This window comes from Ambystoma mexicanum, chromosome 3p (genome assembly GCF_040938575.1).
Source record: "Ambystoma mexicanum isolate Mex_15411 chromosome 3p, UKY_AmexF1_1, whole genome shotgun sequence".
In the NCBI taxonomy this organism is placed as follows: domain Eukaryota; kingdom Metazoa; phylum Chordata; class Amphibia; order Caudata; family Ambystomatidae; genus Ambystoma; species Ambystoma mexicanum.
In genome coordinates this window covers 1,177,150,081-1,177,176,304 of record NC_090925.1, presented here as the reverse complement: position 1 = coordinate 1,177,176,304, position 26,224 = coordinate 1,177,150,081, and the positions used below count along the sequence as shown (strand labels likewise).

The 26,224-nt window shown below is 40.9% G+C and overlaps 1 protein-coding gene across 1 annotated transcript in view; it reads left to right on the top strand.

The window, feature by feature from the left end:
• TIFAB (TIFA inhibitor) overlaps positions 1 to 25,904 on the top strand; it is a 73,363-nt gene extending 47,459 nt beyond the window's left edge. Inside the window, exon 2 of the mRNA XM_069652588.1 lies at positions 24,200 to 25,904. Coding sequence (XP_069508689.1) covers positions 24,239 to 24,709 — 471 coding nt within the window. The 5' untranslated portion in view covers positions 24,200 to 24,238 and the 3' untranslated portion in view covers positions 24,710 to 25,904. The remainder of the gene's footprint in view (positions 1 to 24,199) is intronic.
• The last annotated feature ends 320 nt before the right edge of the window (positions 25,905 to 26,224 follow it).

The following is a 26,224-nucleotide window of genomic DNA, read 5'->3' as shown; positions in this document are numbered from 1 at the left end:
GAGATGGCGACCCTCCAGCAGAACATAAAAAGGTGATGTCCAAGAATGATGATCTCGAGGGGAGGTCCAAGAGAACCAATATTAGGAGCACCAGAATTCCGGAATCTACTGCAGGTGATAACACAGAGTCCTTTATGGAAAAGCTTTTAATGGAGGTCCTGGAAAACCTCCCTGTCACCCAGATGTTTATGGTGGAACGAGCGCACAGGTCCCTGGCGACCAGACCTCCACCTGGCGCTCCAGAGAGACCAATAATAGCTTGTATTTTCAATTACTGGGACAGAGACATGCTCCTTCGAGCTGCTAGAGAGAAGGGAGAACTGCGCTGGGGCTCGGCAACGATACAACTGTTCCCCCAACTTCACCCCACAAATGCAGGACCATAGGAGATCATTCCAGACGGCCAAGAATATCCTCAGGAAAACAAGACGTTCGATATTCCATGTTTTTCCCTGCCAAACTCTGGGTGGTGCTGGATTTTCACATCCCCAGCAACGGTGGAGCATTTCGCCAGCGATATCCCAGACCCTGGAACCTCCCCATGCGGTCGCCTTGAAAACCTGCTGAGGTGACGGATTAAGTGTTTCATGTTACCCACCTGACATTTGTATCTGTTGATTCAATAATGCTATATTAACATATAACACAGGGTATTTGCCACTGGTCGGAACCCCACGGCGAAGCCAATATATGACATTTGAAGCCTGTGTCGCATGGAGCGTCCCCAGCCGCTGCGACCCCCCCCTATGCCTGACGGCGATCCTTAGTTGCTGCAACTTGTTTTTTGCTTTGTGGTTATGTAGTGCTGTGGGTTTTTTCTTTATCATAGTATAGGGATGGATGGGGTGGGGTGGGAAATTGGGAGCCGGTCAGATGTAGTTTCTGGCATGGGAGGGGGGTGGGTAGAGATTGTTCAATTGAGAAATGGGATGTGCTGTTGATTTTAACAGTTTGGAGTGTTAATGAGTGCCACTGAACAATAGGTAACTATGGAAGCCATCTGTCGCATGGGAGCAACACACCCCCCAACCCTGTGATACACTATGTTCCCGTGGGTGGCAGGGGTGATTTTCAATACATAGCCCGGCTTTTTCTCCCATATACACCCTACCTGAAATGACAGGGGAACATTGGGTAACATTGAATGTGATGTCCTGGAATATTAGAGGGTTTACAAACATGAAGAAGACATGATAAATAGAAAACTATGCCAAAAACTATGGGGCCAATATCCTGTGTTTACAAGAAATGCACCTGGTGCGTGCAAAGAAACCCCCCGGCCTGTCAAGATGGGGTGTTCACAGATATGGGTCTCCTTATTCTACATACTCACGCAGCGTTGTAACGGTTATTCATCAGTCTCTTGAATTTAAATTGCATGCTAAGACTGGAGACGAGGAGGGTTGTTTCTTACTGCTGACGGGGGAGGTGGCGGGATGCAAGGTTGCTATCATCAAGATATGCCCCGAACAAGGATGAGCCGGAATTTTCTCAGACCTGTGCATCACACTTGTGTATATGTCCAGACCATGAAATAATTTGGGCAGGAGACTTTAATGTTTCTCTCTCCCGGGACCTAGATAGATGCTCACAACTCCTGCACCCTGGCCCGAAAGCTGCTCTGAAATGGGCAGTCATAGCCGACTATCACGACCTCCAGGAATCCTCGAGACTCATGCATCCTTTATCCCGGGAGTACTCGTACTACTCTGGGGTACATGGCAGCTCTGCTAGGATTGATTATGTCATGGCCTCCTCGAACCTTGCTCGAGATATCAAAAAAGCCCATAACCTTTCCCATACCTTATCTGACCGTTCTCCAGTGTTGGTGGAGATTCAGGGCCCCTACCAACCCCATAGGCTCCTGCCGTGGTGCTTCAGGGCCCACGTTCTAGAAGACCTCACCTTTCGGGAAGAAATTAGACAAGATATTTGGTCTTTCTTCGAAATAAACACAGGCTCAGTGAGAGAGGGTGGTGTGGGAAACGTTCAAGGTGTTCCTCCGAGGTGCTTGCATCGCTAAGGAGGGAGGGGTTCTTATAGCTATACGCTACTCCATCCCTTTAGAACAGGAAATCAGGATTCTAGAAATACAACAAGGGCAACATGATTCCGAGGAGGTTCAGCTCTGAAGGCCAGAGATGAGTTGTCTCTGCTGGCTCTCAGGAGGATCGGTACTTAGGTGATCCAATAGCAGCTGCCACCTATGCTGAGGATGACCGTCCGAGCCAGACCCCTGGCTGGGCTATCAAACACGAGTGCCAGTTGGATCCCATACTAGACATATAAGACCCTGTGTGCGGCCCGACCAGGGATAGTGGAGAGATCAATAGAATATTTCAGGATTATTATCATAAACTCTACACCTCCCAATCTGTAGCCACCGGGGAATCTATCTCAGAATACCTGGACAGAGTGGCTCTGTGATGGCTGGATACAGCACTTCGGGTGGCCCTAAATGAGCCACCCTCTGACAAGGAGTTCTGAAAGGTAATCCTTTCTCTGCCCAATGCTAAAGCACCTGGGCTAGATGGCATTTCAGCCAAGTTTTACAAAGTGTATGTTGATTTATTAATCCCTCAGCTACGGACCATGTACGAAGCAGCAAGATTGAGTGGAGCCCTTCCGGAGTCCACTAGAACTGCCCTCATCACAGTCCTCTTGAAATCCTCCAAAGACCCACGCAAATGTCCCTCGTATAGACCGTTATCCTTGATTAACACGGATAACAAAATCCTCGCTAAGATACTGGCACATAGACTTCTTCCGCATATGCCAGCACTGGTTCTCTCCAAACAGGTGGGTTTTGTTCCCGGTCGCTCACTCAGAATAACTGGAGCCACCTGTTCTCTCATGCACAACGTAGATACATCGGTCCCAATTATAGTAGCCGCACTTGATGGTGAAAAGGCATTTGACTCATTCAAGTGGACCTTCCTCTTCGAGGTTCTATGTAGAGCGGGTATTGGCGCTGCATATCTTAGCTGGATCAGATTACTATGTTCTGCCCCGATAGCTAAAATATACACTAACCGAATGCTGTCGGATAGCATATACCCAAAGTGAGGGACGTGCCAAGGATATCTATTTGCCCTGATCCTTTTTGGCCTGGCTATTGAGCCTCTAGCCCATGCCATAAGAGAGTTCCATGCCCATAGAGGTGTAAAAATCAACTTGCACCTCTCCATCATATCTCTTTATGCTGACGATATGTTACTTTATGTGAAACACCCCAAACGCAACATGTCCCCCTTGGTAGAGGAGGTAGCTCATTTTGGGGAATTCTCTGGACTGAGGATTAATTGGTCCAAGTCTGAGCTCCTCCCCTTGACCCCCAGTGTTGTGCGGTCGGACATAACCGATGACTTCCGATGGTGCCCAGACGGAATCCGCTACCTGGGGATATGGTTGACCACCTCTCCTACAGATCTGTATAAACTCAATTACACCACCACCCTGGAACAGATAGAGCATAAAGTGGACATGTGGATCCGCTTACCCATTTCCCAAGCGGCCCGAGTAGCCCTAGCAAAAATGGTGATTCTCCCTAAATTTCTATATGTCTTTAATAATGCTCCTGTGTGGCCAGCGTCCACTTTGTGGTCTCGTCTCAAGAGCTTGATGATCTGCCTAATATGGGCAGGGGGTCCTGCCAGAATATCCTATGACACACGGATTCTACCGTACGAAAGAGGCGGTATGGAATACCCTGATCTCTGGTCCTACTATCTCGCAGCCCAGATCCAATACTCAGTAGGGTGGTGGACCCCGACCGCTGACCTTCTGCATACCCTTCTTGAAAAATTGATGGCTTATCCTAATGACATAAGGGGACTGCTCTGGTACACTTCAGTGGGCAGGGATATATCTGAGATACAGCCCGTACTTAATACTCAGAGGGCCTTGAGAGCATTGCAACGGGAAGCAGCATGGGAGGGTTGGTTTTCTCCTGACTTGTCTCTGTACCGGGCAGAAGGTGTCCCTCTCACACACAAACGCATATTCCAGCAACACTTTGAATAATTGGGGATGAAGACACCGGGTGATCTAGTGCAACCAGAGGGATTTATTGCATGGGGCGATCTAAAAGGCAAGGGTGAATGTACAGCTATTGTACCTAAGGTTGCGGGAGGTGATCAAGGCCAGATGTGTTAATTTTCCGGCGCCTCCCTGACTTTTGCAAATACTCCAGTATGTTACAAATCCCCCCACGATGCCAAACTTGGTCTCTTCTTTATATAAGAGAGTCAGATCACAGAAAGCTCCTCACACACATACCACTAAGGCTAAATGGAACATCGCCCTGGGGAAGGTGGTCACAGATATCCAATAGAAACAAATTTGCCTACAAACACATAAAGTCACTATGAATAACTGCCTTTGGCTGATACATTATACATGTATTCACCAGATGTATTAGTCCCCAGCTAGGATACATGGCTTCTACCAGGACAGATCCCCAAAATGCATTAGATGTGGATTCGACATTGCTGATTCTTTCCATGTTGCCTGGTCCCGCTCCCAAGTCTGTCCTTTCTGGGATCATATCAGAGATACCATGTCTGAAATACTAGAAGATCACAACCTAAACGCCCCTGAAATATGGTTTCTTGCACTTCTCGACCTGGCCCCAAAAGGCATACTGAGGTTGTTAGTAATGGTATCTAATGTTAGATACCAGACTGCTAAAACCTGGGGACAACGCTGTGCCCTCTCCTGCATGGAACGGTTCTACAGTATGAACATGTGTGAGAAAAAAGAAACATTATATAATATCTCCATACATGAGGGCAAAAGACCACTGTACTACTGGGCCCCATACCGCAGCTTTGTGACCAGTACCCAAAATACATCATGTCCTAACTCCCCCTGCGACTAGGACCTTTGGCCAGACCCTCCCCGCCCCCCTGCACACCTCCGTCCTTCAGGTAATGATCATACATTTCCCATCCTTCACATTGTGTAAGTGACTGACACCACCCATTGAGGAGCTTCTGTATCGCTGATTCGTATTTGAATATGTTCTGTTGTATCGCACTCTTGTTTGGGTGGTGGGACTTGCATAGGGACTGTTGTAATTTTCTATTTGACTTGAGTGTTGACATTGTGTGTCTGCTTTCACTTCCATGTGAACCAACAATTTTAAAAAAGTAAATAAAGAAAGTTTTTTTTAAAAAAAGAATGTTTTACAAGAGCCAGCTTTGCCACTTACATACAGGAGCAAAGGTTTATAATTTTCAGAGCTACAAGTTTTACTTTCCTGTTTAAAATTATGTTTTATTTCTTCAGTGACTTCTAGATAAATGGTAAGTTGTTCATCATATAGCTGTGATTTGAGCACTGACAAGTCTTTTTCAGACTGTTTATATTGATACATGGTATTTTCTACCTCAGTCATGGCTATTCCTGCTTCATTTAGAATGAGTGTTTCTCCAAGTATTTCTTGGCTTCCTGTGAGGGAACTGCCCTCAAGGGTGTCTTTATCTAGTTGAACTTCAATTATTTTCTCTTGTTGGCGTTCATTGTCCAACATTTCTTTGTATTGTTTGACATTGATATGTGTTATACTGCTTTCATTTGCTTTGAATGCAGCTTCAAATGAGTCATAGCCATCTAATAATTATTCTTCTTTTCTCCAAAGTTTAAAAAATTGCAATACGGCCTTGTAATACAGTTCTTTATGTTGCAGAGATTTAAATGATAACTTTATATGATTAATTATGCTGGTTTTGGTAAGTTTTACTAGGCTTCCTTCACATGTTGACACTGAATGTTTGGCAGTTGTCTCATCTGGTCTGACATTGTTTTTGTAGGAGTAGTTTTGGGCTATGTTGTACAGGCACATGTTTTCCAAAGCAGTACTTCTGTTTATTAATTTGTTTTTTAAATGTCTGGCTGTTGGGAATCATTTGTGCCTATGGTTTCTAACTCTTGGTAGGATTTTAGTATTCTTTTTTAGGATGAAACCGGACCAAGGTTTAGCCTGACAATGAGTTCACATTTTCCATATAAGGCTGTACCTGTTAAACAGTCTGCAGCTTCATAGTACCCACATTCTCTATGGGAGAGTATTTTTATACAGAAGCTGTACAATTTTTGTGACAGTGTTTTGTCAGATGATATGTCATCCCAGAGGTCTTTTAACTCTGTTTTCTCAGCTTTGTTGAAATAGGCTGTGCCAAATCTTGCAACTGCAGTGGAATTGTCTGCAATGTATTGTGTGTCTATGTTTGCATTCCACAAGAGGACAATGATTGAATTGTAATCATTGATGTACTTGGATGCTTCCTCCCTTTTAATGTTGTACGTATTTTTAGGGGATTTGCTTTAAAACAGTGTCTAACAGAAGACATTAAGCTATTTACTTGACCTTTTTTGCAATTTGTCCAGGGAAGACAAAATTACGTTTGGTATAGTATTTACGTATGTTTTTATATCTACGTCAGCTGTACTTGCCACACTTATGTTTTTGAAATCCTAAGATTTGTGTACGTAGATCACTATCTGTGGGTTCTGAAGGGATGTCTCAGGTAATGTTTTTTTCAATAAACTGTAAACAGTGGTATCACTGTCATGGCCACATTTGGGAACATCTTTTATCAACAAAAGCATGTGTATGTGTGGTGCACCTCTGGATTGATATTCCTTTCTCCAAAAGAAGTGTTGCACTTCCCCGAGCGGAGGGGTAGTTTTATTGCAGGTGTAGTGAAGCATGGCAATGAAGTGATGGTGAAAGTACCTTAATACATTGACAGGGTCAAGAGAACATAGTTCTCCTAGGCTTTGTATACCTATTTTATCTTTACTTTGGTTTGCAGTGCGTAAGAAGTCGTGCAAGTCGTCCCATGGGTACTCTGTACACATTAAAGTAAAAACCATGTGGGTGGGCACAGGTACCTGAACATAGAACATACATCAGCGTGACATTGGAACCAGTATTCCTTTGTAACACACATGTCTGCCAAGAGATTTGTGATATTGGACTGCAAATCTTCATCTTTATCTTTTAATTTATGAATGAGTTGGGTAGTGAACATGTTTAATAAAGTAGATCCTATTTTTAATGTGTGTGCAACTCTGTAACATAGAGTTGTTAGTTCTCTTTTGAACAGAAGGTGGAAAATATATTCTACATTCTGTCTAAATCTAGGGTCTTCAGAATACATTTGTAAAGAGCGATATTCTGATGCACCAATTTGTGTGAACCTTTCATCATAGCTTCCTCCTTTTCCTGTAGGAAAGAGTAGTGTCATGGTCATCGGGCCAATAACGCCAACATTAAATGGCCACATGCACAGGGGCCCTGGATGGACACAGTCCTGGCGCCTTTGGCGCCAGGCTCATGAATAACAATAAGCAAGAACATTTATTTGGGACAGGTATGCTTTTATTTTGAACATAACACCTCCTTTCAGGTGCAAGGTGCATTTAACATGGGAACTTCCATCACTAAAGCAGTCCCACGTGTACTCTTGGGTATGGCTGCTGCTGCTATTGGGTTGCCTTGCACATGCTGACTCTCTAGGAGTGGCAGGGTGTGCCAGGAAACCCAGGCCTAGTGGGCGTGCCCACGATCGCAGCTATATAAGCTGCTCTGATCCCTGAGGCAGACGCTTCGCGTTATTCTGCACTTCCATGCAGCGTAACGCTCCCCACCACCTGGGATTAAACTTCTCTTTAGAAATCCTGCTTCCTGCTTTTATACTTACTAAATGGGGAACCTGCTTTCACCTGTATGCATCTTTGTTGATCCTGACATTCTTCCTCAAATCTTCCGGAACCCTGACATCTTCTTCTTGACTCCACAGTTCATCTTCAAGCATTCCGGAATGCTGACAAGTTATAAGCACTACAGTTATAATCTACTTCACACCCATACATTGCAATATCTATAGACATACAGCTAAGAGTCTAGACTCTGGCCACATCCACTGCAGCATACCACACCTATAGATACACCCGTAGTATCGCACATCACTCAAGTGGTTGTGGTGGAGGGCCTGCACCCAAGAACAAAGTTATAACCTCTTAACCTATAAGCCAACATGGGTTTTATATAGTGCTGTGGTTGTGGGCAGGACGTAGACTTTTGGGTGCATGACTGCAGGCTGTATGCCATACACCCAAGTGTGGACACCCTGCCCACAACCACTGCAGCATATCAGATTCATACATCACACCTATACAATCGATTATGTATCTGATAGGTGTGGGCAGGGCCTAGAGTCCTGGGTAGAAATTGAGTACATGCCACAGATACAATGTTTCATTCTATGGGTGTGCTACTAATTTATAAGTGACCATGGGTGTAATATGCTGCAGTGGTTGTGGCCAGGGCCTGGAGTCTTGGGTGCATGGCCGTAGCACCCAAGACTGAAGTCATAAGCAGTGAGGAAACTTATAAGTAGTTAAATTATAAGCACCATGGTTTTCAAATGCTGTGATGGTTGTGGGTAGGACCTATAGTCTTGGTTGCTTGGCCGTAGGGTGTAGGTGATAGGTTATACATCGAAGACGCTAGGGCCAGCCTATAACAACTGTACCATATTACTGCCATAGATTAGATGTGTACATTCAAATATGTATGGCATGACATGACTGTAATTATACTTACTGTTTGCTTTGTTCATAATCCATATATGCCTTACATGACTTTAGTACTTGGCGGAAATATCCTTTTTTAATTTCTATGATAAAAGAAAAAAGCATGTTAGTGTTTCATTTTATGAAGACGTATTACATTGTATAATAGACAGTTCAGCTTTTCTTTTTTGACGCTCATATTTAGTTTACAAACCAGTGTACTGTGCATTTTGCTCAGTTTCTGTGTTTGTTTTTCAAATCCTTGGGTCTGGGGAAAATAAATCCTCGTCGGATTAAAAAAAAACTGTATTTGCTATGCTACAAACTATTTCTTTGTTTCCTTTGAGTGTTTCCTTGTTCTTCCTGATTAATGTTATGTCTGTTGCCTTGTTGGAGATTTTTAACAACAGTTAGATACCTGTTGGCATATTCTAACTGTGCATTTGTTGTTACGGATCTGTGGTAATCATTTATCTGTGTCGTTGTTAAACACTCTTGGGCAGTTAGATACCTGTTGGCATATTCTAACTGTTTTACTTGATTATTGGTAATGTTGAAATACACATTAGTTATTACATTTTGGCTTTAAGAAGGTTAAATACGCATTTGTAAGATTAGCTGGCAATCTCTGCTTTAGAGTAATAGTGCTATCATTACATTCCAACCATCCACATTTCTTTTTAATGTATGCAGTGTAGTGACCTGCATTGGTTGTAGCTCCTGTGTGGTAGATTATACTTATTGTTGTAAAGGTTTTATCCAGTCAGCTTGCAGTTGTTTTTGGTACCTCTGCATTATAACGTAAAAGCATAAGTATTATGTAGTTACTATGTGTTTGTATCAGTAGGGTGGAGCGATTGTCTGAATTGCACATAATACATAATCTGCCATGGTTTGCATTCTGTACAAGTTGCAGAAATGGAATGGATTCACAATTAGGTATGGATACATACACAAATCACTCATTTGGGATTTGTTCCATTATGACATTGTTACAGAGAGTGCATGTATGTTTCCACATGTATGAAATCTGGAATATTTCATGTATAGGTATGATTTTGTTTTCCAGTACTTGTAGTAAGTACATTAGAAATTCTTGTGGATCTTCTTGTGAGTTTATAGTGAATCTCACCATTTCAGCACAGTAGTCCAATTCTTGTCTTATTCCGTGAACACTGTATGTGTTGTCAGGATTATTTGTGGCGTTTCTATGAAGGACTAACATTTGCAAACACAATTGGTCTGTACTGTGTAAGTAAATATTGTTAACAATTGGTGGCAATTGAAATAGAATATTCATTGCTATATTTGCATAGTAACTTACACCACTTTCATTTGAATATTTGAATGGACCAGATAGTTCTGTATCTGAGTGCTTTTTTCTCAGTTTCTGTTCCTTCTTTGAAGAAGTATCTGGTTTACTTTCCCTAATAGGTTCTTCTTTGCTTGTGGTAATTGATGAAGTTTTAGCTTCTTTTGTTTTCTTTGAAGGATTTGCCATCAGATTCTGTTGCATTTCTGTTTCAATTAGTTTTCTTTTACCATGTTTTACTTTTTCTGGAACAGGATATAGTTTTAGGTGGGGGGTGTACAGTGAACGCAGTCTATTGTATTCTACAATGCAAGGAATATCAGCGTTCAGTATACTTGCATCAAAGTTGATTAAAAATAGATTGTGAAGTGTACGTAAGCGTGATAGTGCTACATAGCTCATGCCTTCTTTAAAGACTGTGTTTCCTATATCTATCAAAGCTTTGTCTAGGGCAAGACCTTGGGATTTATGAATGGTGACCGCATATGCAAGAGTTACAGAAAATTGTTCGCTACGTACATACATGTCTTTGAAGAGAAGGAATCGAGCAGTTGAGCGCCCTACCCTTTTCACTTCTGAAAGTTTGTCAAAGCAAATATTGACAAACTGAATGTGGTTGTCACGTGGGTATGTTTGAAAGCCAACAACAGTACCCAGTGCCCCATTACCTAGCCCTTGTTCCACGTCAAGGTTACGTTTAAGCATTACACTACAATTTAAGGATAATTTTAATATTTTTTCCAACCCATCTGTGTTGGAGATTGAATTTTCTAAGCTATTTAGTTTTGTTGTGGCTTGCTCACTCATGGGTAGTGTCATAGCATGTACGTCTAGTTTGACTGTGGTGCAAATTTCCATTATTGGTTGCATTTATTTATTTAACATTGTTTCATTGAATTTGAAACAGCTTGCAAGAGTTGGCATTAAGGCCATATAATTGACATTTGTGTGCGCTAATTGTTCCATAACATCAGTAGCACATGCATTATCGCCATAAAGTGCATGAATGTGCCAGTTTTTCAATATTGCTTGTGCTGCTTGAGATAGTACACCAAGTCTAATACTTTTTAAGATGTTGGCATAAGTGAGATCTGCAGATTGCCGCATGTTTTCTGTTAATTCTCTGTATTGGAAATGTTGCCAAAGGTTGACATTTCCTACACTGCCAACAGTTTTACGGCAGAGTTTGTGTCCTAGGTTTTTAAAAATAGGTTAACCTTTCAATGGTGTCAATTATATAAGATCTCCGAAAACGATAATGTGTTTCCCTGCAAAGAGTTCTTTGTAGTTTGTTTTAAGTACTTCTTGAAATCTGAGGTGAATCAAAGCCAACATTAGGTTGGAGACCATGCTCACTTCATCTATAAGTAGCATTTTCATTTGTTTTAATACCCTGCGAAGTTCCATTGCAGCTTCTGCAGAACATTTGTAATAGTCTAATTTGTTTTGGTGTTCTACTGGAAGGAGTAGTAATCTGTGTAAAGTGACACCGCCTATGTTTTAGGCAGCTAAACCTGTGGGGGCAGTTACAACAGCTGACAATTTGTTGTTTGTCAATTGTGGAAGGAACTTGCTGATGATTTTGATTAAGAATGTTTTTCCTGACCCAGCTTCACCACTGACGTATAGCAGTATAGGTTTGTAATTTTGGCAGGTACATTCTTTATTTTCGTGATGTACACCATGTGCAATTTGTTTTGTTACGTCTTCAAAAATGGTGCGCTGATCTTTGTTAAGTTTTGCTTGTAGCACAGTTAAGTCTTCTACATTTTCTTCATAGTGACACATGGTGTTTTCCACTTCTGTCATCGCTAATTCTGCCTCATTTGCTATTAGTGGCTGTCCTAGTGGTTCTTGGCTTTCTGTTATAGGTTGACTACTGTCAGAAGAGTCCTTATCTAGTTGGGCCTGAAGTTCTTCTTCGTGTTGCTGTTCATTGTGCAACATTGTTTTGTACTGCATAAAGTTCACATTGGTGATAGCGCATTCATTTGCTTTGAAAGCATCTTCAGAGCAGTCATAGTTATCTAGTATCTCTTCCTCTTTTCTCCATGGTTTAAAAAGTTGTAGCAGAGACATGTAATATAGTCTTTCTGTTGAGGAGTTTTTAATGACAATTTGACATGATTAATTAAGCTTCGTTTGGTAAGTTTCACTAAGCTGTCTTCACAATCTGTCACTCTATATCTACATTTGCTTTCATTGGGTTTTATATTATTTTTGTATGCAAAGTTTTGAGCTATGTGGTATAGACACATGCTTTCCAAAGTGCTACTCCTGTTCGGATGTGTCCAGTAAATTGTTTTTTAAAATGTCTTGGCTGTTGGGATCATTTCTGACAATTGTTTCTATATCCTCATATGATTTGAGAACTCTTTTTCTAGATTTAGCAGGACCAAGACTTAGCCATACTATGTTGACTGGTTTTCCATACAAAGCATTACCGGTTAAACGATCTGCCGCTTCATAGGTGCCACATTCTCTATGAGAGAGCATTTATTGGCCTAGGCTGTACAATTTCTGAGATAGTGTTTTGTCTGATGATAGGTCATCCCAGAGGTCTTGAAGCTCTGTTTTTTTCTGCTTTTGTTAAGTAGGCTGTAACATATTGTGCAACAGCAGTGGAATTGTCTGCGATGTACTGCACATCTATTTTTGCATTCCATAAGAGGGCAATGATTGCATCGTAATCATTGATATATTTTGATTCTTCTGTTCTTTTTATGTAATACGTGTTCTTAGGTGATTTACCTTTAATACTATGTCGAACTGAAGACATGAAGTTGTTCACTTCACCTGTTTCTGTAACTGCTCTAGGGAAACCAAAGCGGCATTTGGTGTAGTATTTCCCATTGTTTTTGTATTTGCGATGACAATATTTGCCACATTTGTGTCTTTGAAATTGTAAAATGTGTCCATAAAGGTCACTATGTGTCCTTTGTGAAGGGATTTCACAAGTGACATATTTTTGGATGAACTGCAAAACAGTGGCATCACTGTCGTGACCAAATATAGGTGCACCTTTGATCCATAAAAGCATGTGAATATGTAGTGCTCCTCTCACTTGGTATTCTTTTCTTCAAAAGAAGTGTTGCACTTCTCAGAGAGGAGGAACAGTTTTATTGCAAATAAAGTGTAGCATAGCAATGAAACGATGATGGAAATATCTTGACACATTAACTGGATCTAGAGAGCAAAGTTCTCCAGGTATTAATATATCTATGTTGGTTTTGTTGTTGTTTGATATGCGTAGGATCTCATGTAAATCGTCCCATGCATATTCTGCACAATTTAGTGTAACAAACCAGGTCGGTGGTCCAAGGTTTCTGATCATACAACGAACGTCTCCGTGCTGTCAGAACCAGTATTCTTTTGTACCACGCATGTTTGCAAACAGATTTGTTATACTTGATTGTAAAACCTCATCTTTTTCTTGTACTTTTTGTATTAATTGCATAGCTGACATATGTTGAAAGTGGGTTCCAGATTTCAAAATGTGTGCAATTCCGTAACATAGGGTTGGTAGTTCACTTTCAAAGAGTAGGTGGAATATGTATTCCACATTTTGTCTAAATCTGGGATCTTGGATCTTGCAAATTCATTCGTATTGAGCGGTATTCTGATGCCGTAGTCTGAGTGGGTCTATCATCATATCATCCACCTTTGCCAGTGGGAAATAGCAGTGGAAAAGCACGTGCTTCTATACTTTTTTCCCATGTGCTCATTGGTGACCCTTTGGTTTGTCGCATTTGGTAAGTTTCTAGTGCATCATCTATGCTTTCATTGGAATGCAATGGATGAATTGTGTAATGGTCCAAAAGAGTGGATACTGCTGTCATGAATCACAGAGTGCGCCACTTTTGGGCTTCTTTGTCCCTGTCACAGCAGGCTTGCACTCATTAATACTCCCAACATGGCCGTCGAGCGTAATCCCTTCTCGCTCCATACGCTGGATGTAGCCTTTTCTACTAATAAACCACGCCTTCCACGGCTCTGCGCGTCTCAATGGTATTGCGAAGTAGCGACCAGACGTATGCTCCGTAGCTCGCGGTTCTTCTCCTTTTTCCAATCCCGCTATCCCTTCCTTGTCCTCCCCCTTCTACTTGCCTCCTGGATTCGTGGCTAGCGTGCCTTCACTGCCTCCTGGATTCCTGGATTCGGCATCCCTTAAACTGAACGCATTCTGGATTCGGAAGAGACTCGGGTAGCCTTCTTCAAGACCCGGTCCATCCGCAAGAAGGCATCGACCAAGGACACCAGTAAAAAACGGACTTAGGTGAGAAGGGGGGAACTCCTTGACAACTGCAGCAGGATCCAGAAGTTCAAATTGTCCAGTTTCTGCTGACTGTAGAATTATTTCAGTTGTTTCCCTTAAGCTTTCTTCAATATTTATTTCCTTGTAGTATTCGTTATTGTCTTTTAGATATTGCAAGGCATGTTTAACTTTATGTAAGTCCACCAGTTGTTGCCAATTTTTTTTGTCTTTTGTTGGTACACCATTTACCAAGACAATTAAAGAATGCTCTATTGAATGTTGCACTCCTAGAGTGTGTACATTTTCTGTTAGATCTAATGGCAAATAAACTACTTTGCCACAAATGCCTTTCACCAATTCAGAGGGAGGTAATTTTGCTGTGTTTGGTTGAAGGCGTATAATTGCTTGAAATGGGTGAACTGTTTGAATTATGATGCTCTCATACTGAGTTGCTGCAGGGTTTTGGTAGTGGGAATTCCAAAATATTTGTGATAGTACGTGAAGGAGTTTGATTGTTGTCCAGTTTTGTACTGCAGTAACTGCAACATATTAGGGGTTCACTTATTTGGCATTTGTTTTCTACTAAAAGGTAGAGAGCTAATTCAAACCATTTGGAATCTTCATTGTCTTCTATTCTGTATGCTATGTCTATATTTTTTCTGTATCTTTTGTAAAACGTTCTGCGGCAACACACACACACATGGTTTGGTACTTCAGCCGATGCACTTTTAAATTTTAGTATTTCTTTTTTGTATGTGCATAATAGAAGGTTGCTATGTGCAGAATTGTTGCTAGTCTGTTCAAAAACTATTGCATTTTGTAAGTGGCTTTCACTTCCAAAATATTTTCTCTGGATACGGTCGATTTCTTCTTGTAGGTATTTGGGTGTACCATGCAGAAGAGTGTTATTTAAATTGGCTAAATCTGAAGCTGGACTTTTAGCATAGTATATTTTATACACTAGATTTCTTACATTTGAATGATGTATTGATATCCTTTTGATATCATGGAAGGTGCTTTTGCAAGTAGGTCCTGAAATGCAGGCTAATGAATGTCCTTGTAGTCCTGTGTATTTGCGCACTGGACAGATATCCATATTTTTCAGCACTTTCATTTTAATTTTGTCTTTACCTTTCACATACTGATTGAGGAACTGATGTAAAGATTTGAAAGATTTGTTAGGAATGGCACATATTGACGTGCACAGTCATTTGTATACTGGACGGTCTGGTTCAGTCGAATCGAGAGGTAATTCTGAGTTTTCAGAGGATACTTTTCTAAGCAGTGTTTCTTGTTCCATGATGGTATTATTAATTTTTTCATACTCTCGTCCACTGCTATGGATGGCAATTGTGTTGGTTTGATTTTGCTTGTATGCTTCTTCATTAAAATATGGTTCTGTGGTTGTTGTGTGACTCCATTCACCTCCACAAATATGTAAGAAGTTATTTTTGTTGACATTCCGTTTATTGATAAGTTTCTTTTGTAGTTTGGTACTTAGTTTTTTTAGTGGTTTCATCCTATTTAACACTAATATAAACAACTTCCTTTTGAGAAGGCTTGCACTGTCCACGAGAGCTTGCAGGATTAATTTTCTACTGTAGGTTTTAAGGGTTGGGGATGATTTCGGTCCTTCTGTGGCGAAACATTTTTCCTAAAATACTTTTTTTACTATGGGTTCTTGTTACTATATCAGGATTAATAGGAGCATTGTTAGCAGTACTGGTAGCCAATTTTTTGTGAAGAGTTTTGTGTTTCGTGTCCCATTTTGATGGAGGAGGTAAAGTTTCGGTAGTTGAAGCTTCCTTTGTTTCGCTAAATGACTGTATTAGCTGTTTTGTTCCAACGTTCTCTACAAACTACATATGGATGATTAGTTTGGACACTTTTATTTTTATTTGCTCTATTTCTGCGTTCCTTTCTACGGACTTGGTTTTTGGTAGGCTTTCTTTGGGGTCTGTTGAAAAAAGAAGGCATGGTTTGGTCTGTTGTACAATGTATGTGTGCTGTGTGCATGCGTGCATGAGTTTGATGGGAAAGCTCTTTGTGGTGGTCTGTGAATGTGAATTGGTCTCTTACAATGATTTGGGAAGGCTATTTTTCTGTTTGTATACTACTATAGTGTGCTTAAGATGAGAGTACAAAGTGAGCAAGTGGTGAGGAGAAGCATTAATAGTGAACAAAATGGTATAAAATTGAACAGCTATTTGTTTTCTAGTACTAACATTCTAAGGCTTCTGTATGTTATTTGAGTTCCAAAAACACAGGGATTTGTGAGCCATTCTGCCTGTTATTCTTTGTTTAACAAATGGGGATTTGTGGGTAGAATGGTTCAGAAATCAATGTTTGTTTTGGTGCGCAAATGAAATAAATAACCTACACAGTCTCTTTGAGGAATAGTTAGAATATATAGGTAGTACTGTACTTACTTTGTTTTTTGCGGAATGACCAGGTTTCTTTGGATATGTCGTTTGCAGTGTAGATGCTGTTGATTTTCAGGAGAGTAGTCTTCACTGTGATTGTAAAAAGAAGAAGTTAGTAACTTTGTATGCTCAAAGCAGTGATGTTACTGTACACGTTAATTTTGCATCTTTCGTCAGAGTATTCTCCTTTGATATATCAACACACTGCATGTGTGCATTTCACTTCACTATGTACTGCCTTTGTATGTTATTTGCAGTATGTTAGTTGCACATGAATCAGAAATGCGTAAAATTTTTAGGTTATGAAAATGCCTTGGTTTTTTTAAGCTGTGTTATCCATAGCAGATAGGTTTGTAAGTGATAGGTCATTATAGTAGATGGGAAAAATGTCACTACTTTCATACTATAAGTACGGAGAGGGAGATGTCACCACAGCAATCGGGAGCGTTTATTTTTGTCATACGATCGCATTGGAAGTAGCATTAATGTAGTCGGTACACAGTAAAACATTGTGACATTTTCTAATGGAAAATCGAGTTTCTCGCTAAATAGGGAGGGTTGTAACGTATGTATAGGTTATGCGGGAGACAGTAAGAAGTAGTGCAGTTTGTCAATGAAAAATCAGACATCTTGCACTTAAAGGGGGAGCGTTGATATGTATTGGCTATGCAGATTTAGTGGCATTAATTTGTTTAAATGAACTCATAAGGGTTGCACATGTTCTCTGATTAAAATATGCAAACCTGTACTTTATACTCATGCATGTGTGCATGCATAGAGCTGTACGTAGAAATCCGCGACACTTGCACAGTAGTTTTCGAGGTGGGTGCTTTGCAATGATATGCGACTTGCATTCAGAGTGATCAATAGTGCATTTGAAGTGCGAAATTTTGATGACAGAGTTAGATGTAGAGATGTTGAATGTGATTGGTGGATGGTTGTGTGACTGTTTAGCTGTGTCCAATGGGGGAATGGATTTGCGAGTGATGTGGAAAGGGTAGAAGGACTGGCTAAGAGTTACGTTCCACATGTAGACAACGCTTGTCCGCGGGTAGGGCGTGTCACATACGGGGTTCTACAGCAAATCCAGCATGGAAAGGGGATTGTAGGCATCTGCCAATCAGATGTTCACATTGTTCTTTTGTGTCGAAAGACAGTGCGTATACTGAAGATGGCTGAGGTGGAGAGGGTCGGGGTTTTGGTGCTTGGAGATGTTTTTGTCCATGGTTTACAGCACTATGCCGAAAGAAGACATGTGGCACACAATTTTGATGTGAGAGGAGTGGAGGTGGTGTGGAGCGCTGAGACTGATCACAATGTTGCGGCAATTCTCCAAGTTTGGAGAGAAATGCGTAGGATGACCACTCCCCATGTGGTAGTTTTGCACTACGGTGCTTGCCATTTGGGGTACGTGAGTTCACCCACTTTGTTGGAAGATTTGGAACAGTTGGTTCAAGCAGTCATGAACATCTTTCGAACTGTGAAAGTAATTTTTTCTGGGTTACTCGCTAGAGGAAAATGGGACAACACTTCTGTTTTCTGTCCTGATCAAAGTATTGGGAGGTGTAACATCAATTGTGGCATGCATGCTTTCATGTTACGAGCTGGTATGTTTTTCTGCAGCCACGAGAACATTGTTCCCAGTAATGCGGCTTATTTTGAAGCAGATGGTGTTGTGTTATCTTCTTTGGGAAATGCCATGTTCTTTTGGAATGTAAGGCTTGCTTTGGAGAAGGTTCTGTAATGGTTGTAGGAGTAAAGTAAGAAGCAGAAATATTTAAAAAATACAAAATAACAGGTGTCTGTCAGGCATCTGCCCAAAAACAAAAAACAGCTCTTTTCAGAGCCCACCTTAAAGATGGAAAGGGGAATAATATTTAAATGTACATTCGTCACGCTCTGATCCTCTACGTGTCCGCGAACATGGCGGTAGTTTGCAGGCAGTGCGTATTAGCAACGGGGAATCTGGGGTGGAGACGCATGCAAATGAGAATGTGCAAAGGTAGGGATTGGTCAGTAAAGTTCAGTGGGTGTGTTCTGAATGGAGAGATTTAGCGAGAACGTCTTTTTTCCTGAGAGGAGAACAGATAGCTATAGCTCTGTGTGCTCGAAAACAGATTATCTGGATTATGGGAGACTCATGGATACATTAGCTGAAGGTGCATGCAGAACGTTGTGGTATATCTGCAGATCTTGGATTTCCTCATGTGGAAGTGCACTGGCACGGCATGCGTGGAATGAGGTGGCTGGACTTGGTACCTCTCTGTGCTACTTTACGGACAGAGCGTCATCCTGATATACTTATCATTCATTGTGGAGGAAACAGTTTAGGCCATGTCTCTGGAATTTCTTTGCAATTTGCAATGAAGGAAGGACTTGCGAAGGTCATGGACATGTTTCCAAATTGTGAAATAGTTTTTTCCCTTATTGCACAAAGACAAATATTGCTGCGTTCTTCTGCATTTGGTCCACAAATGGAGAAAGCGAGGCGCAATGTCAATAAGGCTGTTTGTGCCTTTCTAAGAGATGTTGGCATGTCCTCATTCCACAATGAAAACATTTTGTTTCGCAGCACTTTTATTTTTCACAGAGAAGAAGTCCATCTCACATATGCTTGCAATCAGATTTTTCTTCGCAATGTACAAAATGTATTGCAACCTTTTTTGGATTCATAGTCACCTATTTGACAATCTGTTTTTTCCAATGTACAGTTTTTGAAACACACAAAACACCATCGAAAGGCTCTTTTCAGAGCCACCAATTACTCCCAGCGAAAAGTGCATTGATTTTGCTCCGCTTGCACCCTCCATTTTTGTGCGTCCTACGACTGACCACGGATTTTTTGAAAAATGCACAGGGGACTACAACGGTCACTTGATAGTTCTATTATTAAATGAGAAAGGCGGCTCTGAAAAGAGCCTTTTTTGTAATTTATGTTGTTTTCCACTTTGCTGCTTTTGAGCACATGACACACTAGGAGAGGAGGGCAAAGGAGGGTAAGGAATGGACACCAACCACGGGGATAAGAAAGGACAGGTGGAGAGAGAAAGATGTAGGGTGGGCTTTACTTAGGTAGAGAGCAGCTGTTCTGGTGCTCCATGACCGTAGCCTCAAAAGCACTTTGAAGACTCTCCCCCCTGCAGAGTACAGCGTCGCAGTACATACACAATATTGTGACCCTCGAAAGGTAAGGGTCAACAGCATCACAAATGGCTTGTGAGGCAGCTGGAGGGATGCGCTCCCCCACAGGAGTGTCTCTTGTGGTGAGAAGATCGGACACAGAGGATGCTGTGGAGGAACTCAATCTACTACGTACTTCGCATGGTACCACCTTGCGAATGTCCGCACTGTGGAACGAAGTTAGGTGTCGCTTCATGGTTGTCGTACCAAAGCTGTATGTACCAGGTCTCCCGCGACTCAGCACCATCTGGCACTGGTTACACTTGATCAGGCTCACACGTGCTTTTGGTACGTTCCCAAAAACAGAAAACAACCGTCAAACCCACAACTCCCGACGACTGCTTGTAGTGCGGAGTTCCTCCACCTCATTCTCTTCTTCCTCGATCTCTACATACTCACCCATATTTCCCTCTGCAGGCCCTTGGGAGGTGATGGCATTGGAGGGTTTGGGGGTGGTGCTGAGGCTAATGAAACAACAGTAGCCATGGATGCCATAAGGATTAGTTGGCTAATGGTGGCTACACCAGTAAAGGCAGTATAACTCAATCTGCTATAGCCAGAAGCACAATTAAGATGAGCTCGGGGTTGTGGCCATTTATAGGGGTGGAGGGGTGCAGCTCATGACCATATTGATCCCTCAAAAACGTTTCAATAATTCTAAACAATACGTTCAAAGGTAGAACCATTGTATGGGACATGTGAAATGGTGATTTTATACTGTAAAATAATTTCTCATGTTTGCATAAGTTCTTTTGCAATGTTGCGGAAGCAGACAAAGTGCGCAAATTAGTCCACATGTTCAGCATGGGTGCGGTCACATGATTACGTCCTGAACACATCCGCGAGGGAAATGGGTGCCCGCTGGAGAGCAAATGCAGAGTAACGGACGTGCGCATGCGCACAAGTGTTCTACGGACAGTGTTCGGGTCCTAATGCTAATTAAAAGTGCGACACAAGTGAGACAGACAGTTAGGGACAGGCACGATGTTCGCAGTACTTTTGGGTGTAGTGTGCATGTGCTGCTGACTGTACGGCCAGGTACAGTGTCCTTAGGACACCTCCATTTTGTTTGACTACGGACATGCCGGCCACCGGTCCTGTTCTACGGACGGTTCCATCTTGGCTGCGGACGGTACGGACAGGTATGGTGTCCTTAGGACACTCCCATTTTGCTCATTTGCAAACATCCCGGACACCTGGTGTGTTCTAAGAACATGTTTTATCTCGTTTGTGAGCGGTACGGAGAGGTATCATGTCCTTAGGACGCCCCATTCTGTTCATTTATGCACAACTTGAAAAGATAGTGCGTTCTAAGATCAGTTCCATCTTGGTTGCCATTGGTACGGGTAGGTGTATTGCTGTTAGAACATCCATATTCTATTGCTTACGGCTAGGTCGAACAGGCGCGCTGTCCGCGGACATTTTAACTCTTTTAAAAAAATGTTTTTTGCCTCAAACCCTTCCAATCTCAATGATATTTGTGATGTCATCTTTGATGTCCTGGGTGTTAGTCTTAGCAGTGCAAGGTGGTGGCGTGAGTTTTGGTTGCTTAACCTACCATAACTGGAGAATTTCAGGGGTTTTTCGGTTTTACTTTGAACCATAATGTCAGGTGTGTAAAGTTTTTTTAGTGAATTCCACAGGTTTTTAGTAGGGCAACTTAACCATAACGTCCCCTTAACAAATTTTATTTTAGTGAATTTTACGGGTTTTTAGTAGGGCAACTTAACCATAAAATCCTTTAGCAAAGTTTTTTTTTTTTTACTGAATATACATATATTTATATGTGTTCATGTCTATATGTTAATATATTTTTCGCAATCTAATTCGTTTAGGAGGGGCGGTGGTCTGGACGTGCATCCCAACAAGGGCCTGAGGACTTTCTGAATGGTTTACACATTTTTTTCTAAAGTTCTGAATGAAACACTAATTCATAAAGATGTACCTCGTGCCTCATTTGTAAAAACAGAGTTAATGCGCAACAAAAAAAAAAAAATAGGAGTTATCTGATTACTCTTAAAAGGCTCTTATTGCAAAATATGCTATGATTCAGACGATTGGGAATCACAAATGTGTAGATAAATCATTCCAAAATGCAGGGGAATTTCATGGGAGCACCTTTACTTGTCTCTGTCTTCCTGAATCCGTTGATATCAAGTCAGTAGATATGTTGCTGTGTGTAGTGGAATATGAGACCAGATTACAGAAACTTTGCACTGGTGAAAGTGCAAAGTTGCACAGTGTTAGCACTAGGGCAAAGTTTTCCCTATTTCTAAAAACACTCGGACATATTAGAAAACCATTGCACCATGACAAGTGCATTTTGTTAGAAGCAACAGGGCAAAAACTGTCTTAGCGCAAAAAAAGATACATGTTCACTGCATTTTTGCACCAGGGCAACGTTTGCTCTAGTGACATAGAACAATGCACTTGTCATGGTGCAATGGTTTCCTAATATGTCCCAGTGTTTTTAGAAATAGGGAAAACTTTGCCCTAGTGCTAATACCGTGCAACTTTGCACTTGCACCAGTACAAAGTTTCTGTAATCTGGCTCCAGATGTTAAATCTTATCAGTGCATTGAACATTAAATGGAAGGAGTGAAATGTGGTCAAGTGAGCATGTGCCTCAAACAAACCAAACTACTCTACTTAGAACAACTCCCAGTGGTTGCGTACAAGGATGATGCTAGAAGTCTAGACAAATCAGCAGTTCCCTTTTCGGATTGGCTAGTTACTGCTTGAATGGCTCTAGTATAGTCAGCAGAAGAGGATGAACTCCTTACTTTCAGTAACAGAGGTACCAGAATGATACAGAATCAGACTGTGGTGCCTTTTGTACATGTTCATCTTTTGATGTAAGTCTTATTAATTTCTGTGAAGAACATGGCTCTTTATTCTGTTTACCATTGTAGGCCTGGTATGTCCCATGGAGCAGCGAAAAGAAGTGTAGGTGTGCCGTAGATAAAAGCGCAGCCTACTGAGAATCTGAATGCACATTGACATGCTGCAGCACCACCCCTCCCCAGATGTTGCCCTCTTCATGATCCACCAAATGAAATCTGTCCAGGCATTTGAGCAAGAAGATTCACTGTGCAAGCACAGAATGTAGAGGTTTTCTCCACCATTGTGCACCGTGCCCCTATATTGCATACATAGATGCTTTGCCTTTATATAAATGCTGCTTCCTTTCTTGAGTATTATTTTAGGTTTCTTAGGTGATAGATTTTGTATCTGCATGAATGTTGTTGGTAGTTTCTCTTGATAGCTGCACAGACACGTGCAGTTTTATGTGGACTGGAGTCAATTAAGTCTGATCGGCAGTTTTACTACCACGCCCTTTTACAACTAGAATCACATACAATTATCTTGCACCGATTACCCTCATAACCCTCAAGCAATCTAACGTCTTGTCAAATAATTAACATGACACTTACTCTTTTTAAATAGGCTGCATTTTTATCTACCTTTCCAATATATGATCTTTCTACGGATTTCAAGGAAACTGACATTCCCGTATATGGTTTGTAATCCCTACTCAGGAATCATAGTCGCGCCAACTCGATTGGCTTAGACCAATGTCCTGTCCAAGAGCTTTAGCTGCTTGTTCGACAGTCTAAGAATGAGAAGGTGTCTTCCACCCAGAAGAGTGGTCCAGAGAAAGCAGTCAGATGGACAACTGTCCTTTAACAGGGAGAAGAAAGTGGTGTGTTTTAGGCTAAGTGTTTTGTCTTTAGTGGTGGGGATGTGGCAATCGGGCTATGGGATGTCGTACTTTCTGGCTATAAGTTGTGAACTGCATTGATGATGTTTATATTTTGTTTTCTTTATGTGGCATCTGAATTCACATTATAATTGGCTAACTGACTCACTGCCTTGCACAAACCATTGATGGAACAAAATGCAAAATTTGACGGCCACCGCTAAAGATTTTTTAAATTAAACCTCAAAAACCTTTTACTACTACAAAATAGTTACTATCCAACACCTCACCATACACGCATCGATTTTTCCGGGTGCCTACTTTTCCCTTTAATAGACCATATGAGATTCTAATGAAATTGTTTTCCTATATGTACTGTGGAAAAAACTGTGTATGCTTGCTTAACACAGTGTACCTCTCATTCGAAACATGCTGGGTGTGTACGTTAGATGTCATTTCTTGGCAAACAAACTAATTTTCATAGATTTGTGTTACTCTGGAAGCAACTTTTTTTATTAAAACTGATTTATTCATCTTCTGAGCTCGATTATTTCTTTTGCAATCAGTAACTTCTGTCCCATCACTGTAGTATTCTTAGATACACATTTTCATTATAAAAAATATAGAAATAGGTGGATTCTTTCTTCTGCTTCATACAAATATTATTTGAGAATGAATCCAGTCAATATGTACATTGTGCACATCCTTAAGGGTCTAAACTTTTTATTGTGTTGTATTACTTACAGGAGTATTTCAAGACACATCCCCTGCTTGTACATGGGCAAATGGATAGCTCAACTACCCTGATTCGAATCCGCCTGTATCACAGTGAAGAAAAGAACATCATTTTTAGAGACATTCCACAACATTTACTTATTCATTCTGATAATGTATTTATTGGAAGAGGAATTAACTGCCAGCTGAAATTCAGAGATGTAAGCATGTCACGATGCCATGCCTGCCTGGAGCCATATTTAGAAAAGGGAAACCCTTCACTGAAATTTAGCTTCAAGAATCTAAGCCTCAAAAGAAAAATAAGGGTCAACGGCGTGTCTCTTCAATATCTCCAACAGATTCCTTTGTCGGCAATTAACAGGATTACATTTTGTGGCATCCAAATGGAAATGAACGTGGAACCTGGCATTTCCTTGGAGAAATTTCAATGTCACACAAGTGTCAGTGAATCGCCACTGTTTCATGTGGCAGAAGCAGAAGAGGCAGATGAAGTGGGGATGATGTGTGAGCTAGAGTTATAATGCAAATCCAACCATTTCAGATGAGATTAATTCCATTGGAGCTTCTGACGTCAGATTTTAAGTCATTTGTAAACCCTTCTTGGGTTTTACATGGCAAGTGAACATTTCAAAGAGTATGAGAAAATATGGCTTATTTTCTGCAAATCCATCAATTATTGGGCTGAGTGAGGCAAAGGGTGCAATACTTTGCACCATGTTTCAGTTTGAAATTGGATTTTGGTCACTGTATATAACTATCACAATTGCATATAAAACATGTTTCTTTCTTTCTAGGACAGTGGTCGGTTTAACAGTGACACATGAAAACAGTTCTGATGATAATAGGATCACATAAAACACTTTTGGACAAATATGTCAACCATAGAGTATGTTGATGTTTTTTATTTAATTTTCAGATGTTGTGCTTTTGGGTATTTAAAATTGCCATGTTCAAACAAAGTGTGAACTGACATGTTTCAATTTCGGTTTCAGGGAAAAGTGTCCATTTAAATACTCAATAGCCCTTTTTAGTTTTGGCTCTATGAAACAAATCAAATAGTACTGAACATGATTCAGTGGCACGTTTTAATGTCATTTGAGGGTACACAAGTGCATTGACCATGGCCGAGCATTCACGGTTATCTCAATACTTTGTTCAAGAAATGTAATTTTTATAATTGGACATGTCTAAAAAGGCTATGGTAGCTCACTTCCTTGGCACATTAAATTGGGACAAAGAAATGTGCTTAAGTAAGGTTAAACTTGTTTTGGCATATCACAGCTATCGTAATCTTACTCCATTCCGTGAATGGTGGTGATTTTAATCACAAAAGAGGCACAAGCAAGTACAAAGTGAAACTGAATATTCGATCTGAAATGTTACCAAGAACGCAGTGTGTCAGAGCATTGACAGTGTAAAAGACACTTTACTGTTTAATGTAAAGCTTGAATATATTGTGTTTTTTTGGACAGTGATGCACACACAGAGAAATGTGATTATGCATTGTTGAACAACCCTAAAATGCAGTCGTTTACAATGTAACCATTTAACTGCCAGGACATGGCCGTCCATGTCCTGAGCTAGCCCACTGTTTTGCCAATGTCTTGGACGGCCATTCCTCATAGCACCCACTATAATTTTCGATGCCAAAGTGCAAAGGATTTTCACACAGCAATAAAGCAATTAATGTGCTGTTGAACACAAAGTTGTGATTTATGATGTTTAATTCAATAGGTTTATTTAAATGTTTAAGCAGACAGTCATTTTGTACAGTGAACGTTTGCATGGGATCAAATGTGAAAAAAGCCAAACTATCTTTGGGTGAGCACCAGAGCAGTCAAACTTGTAGTTCTTGTAATACATAGGCAGAGCCATAAAAAGTATGTGTCCTACAAAAACTTAATGTAGCCATGAATTTCACAACTTACAGAAAATGTGAACAGTACCTTCTTATTATGTAGACTTCCCTCTCCTAAATATTGAAGTTTCAACTTTAGTAACAATCTACTGATTTGAAGCATGTGAATTTGTTTCTT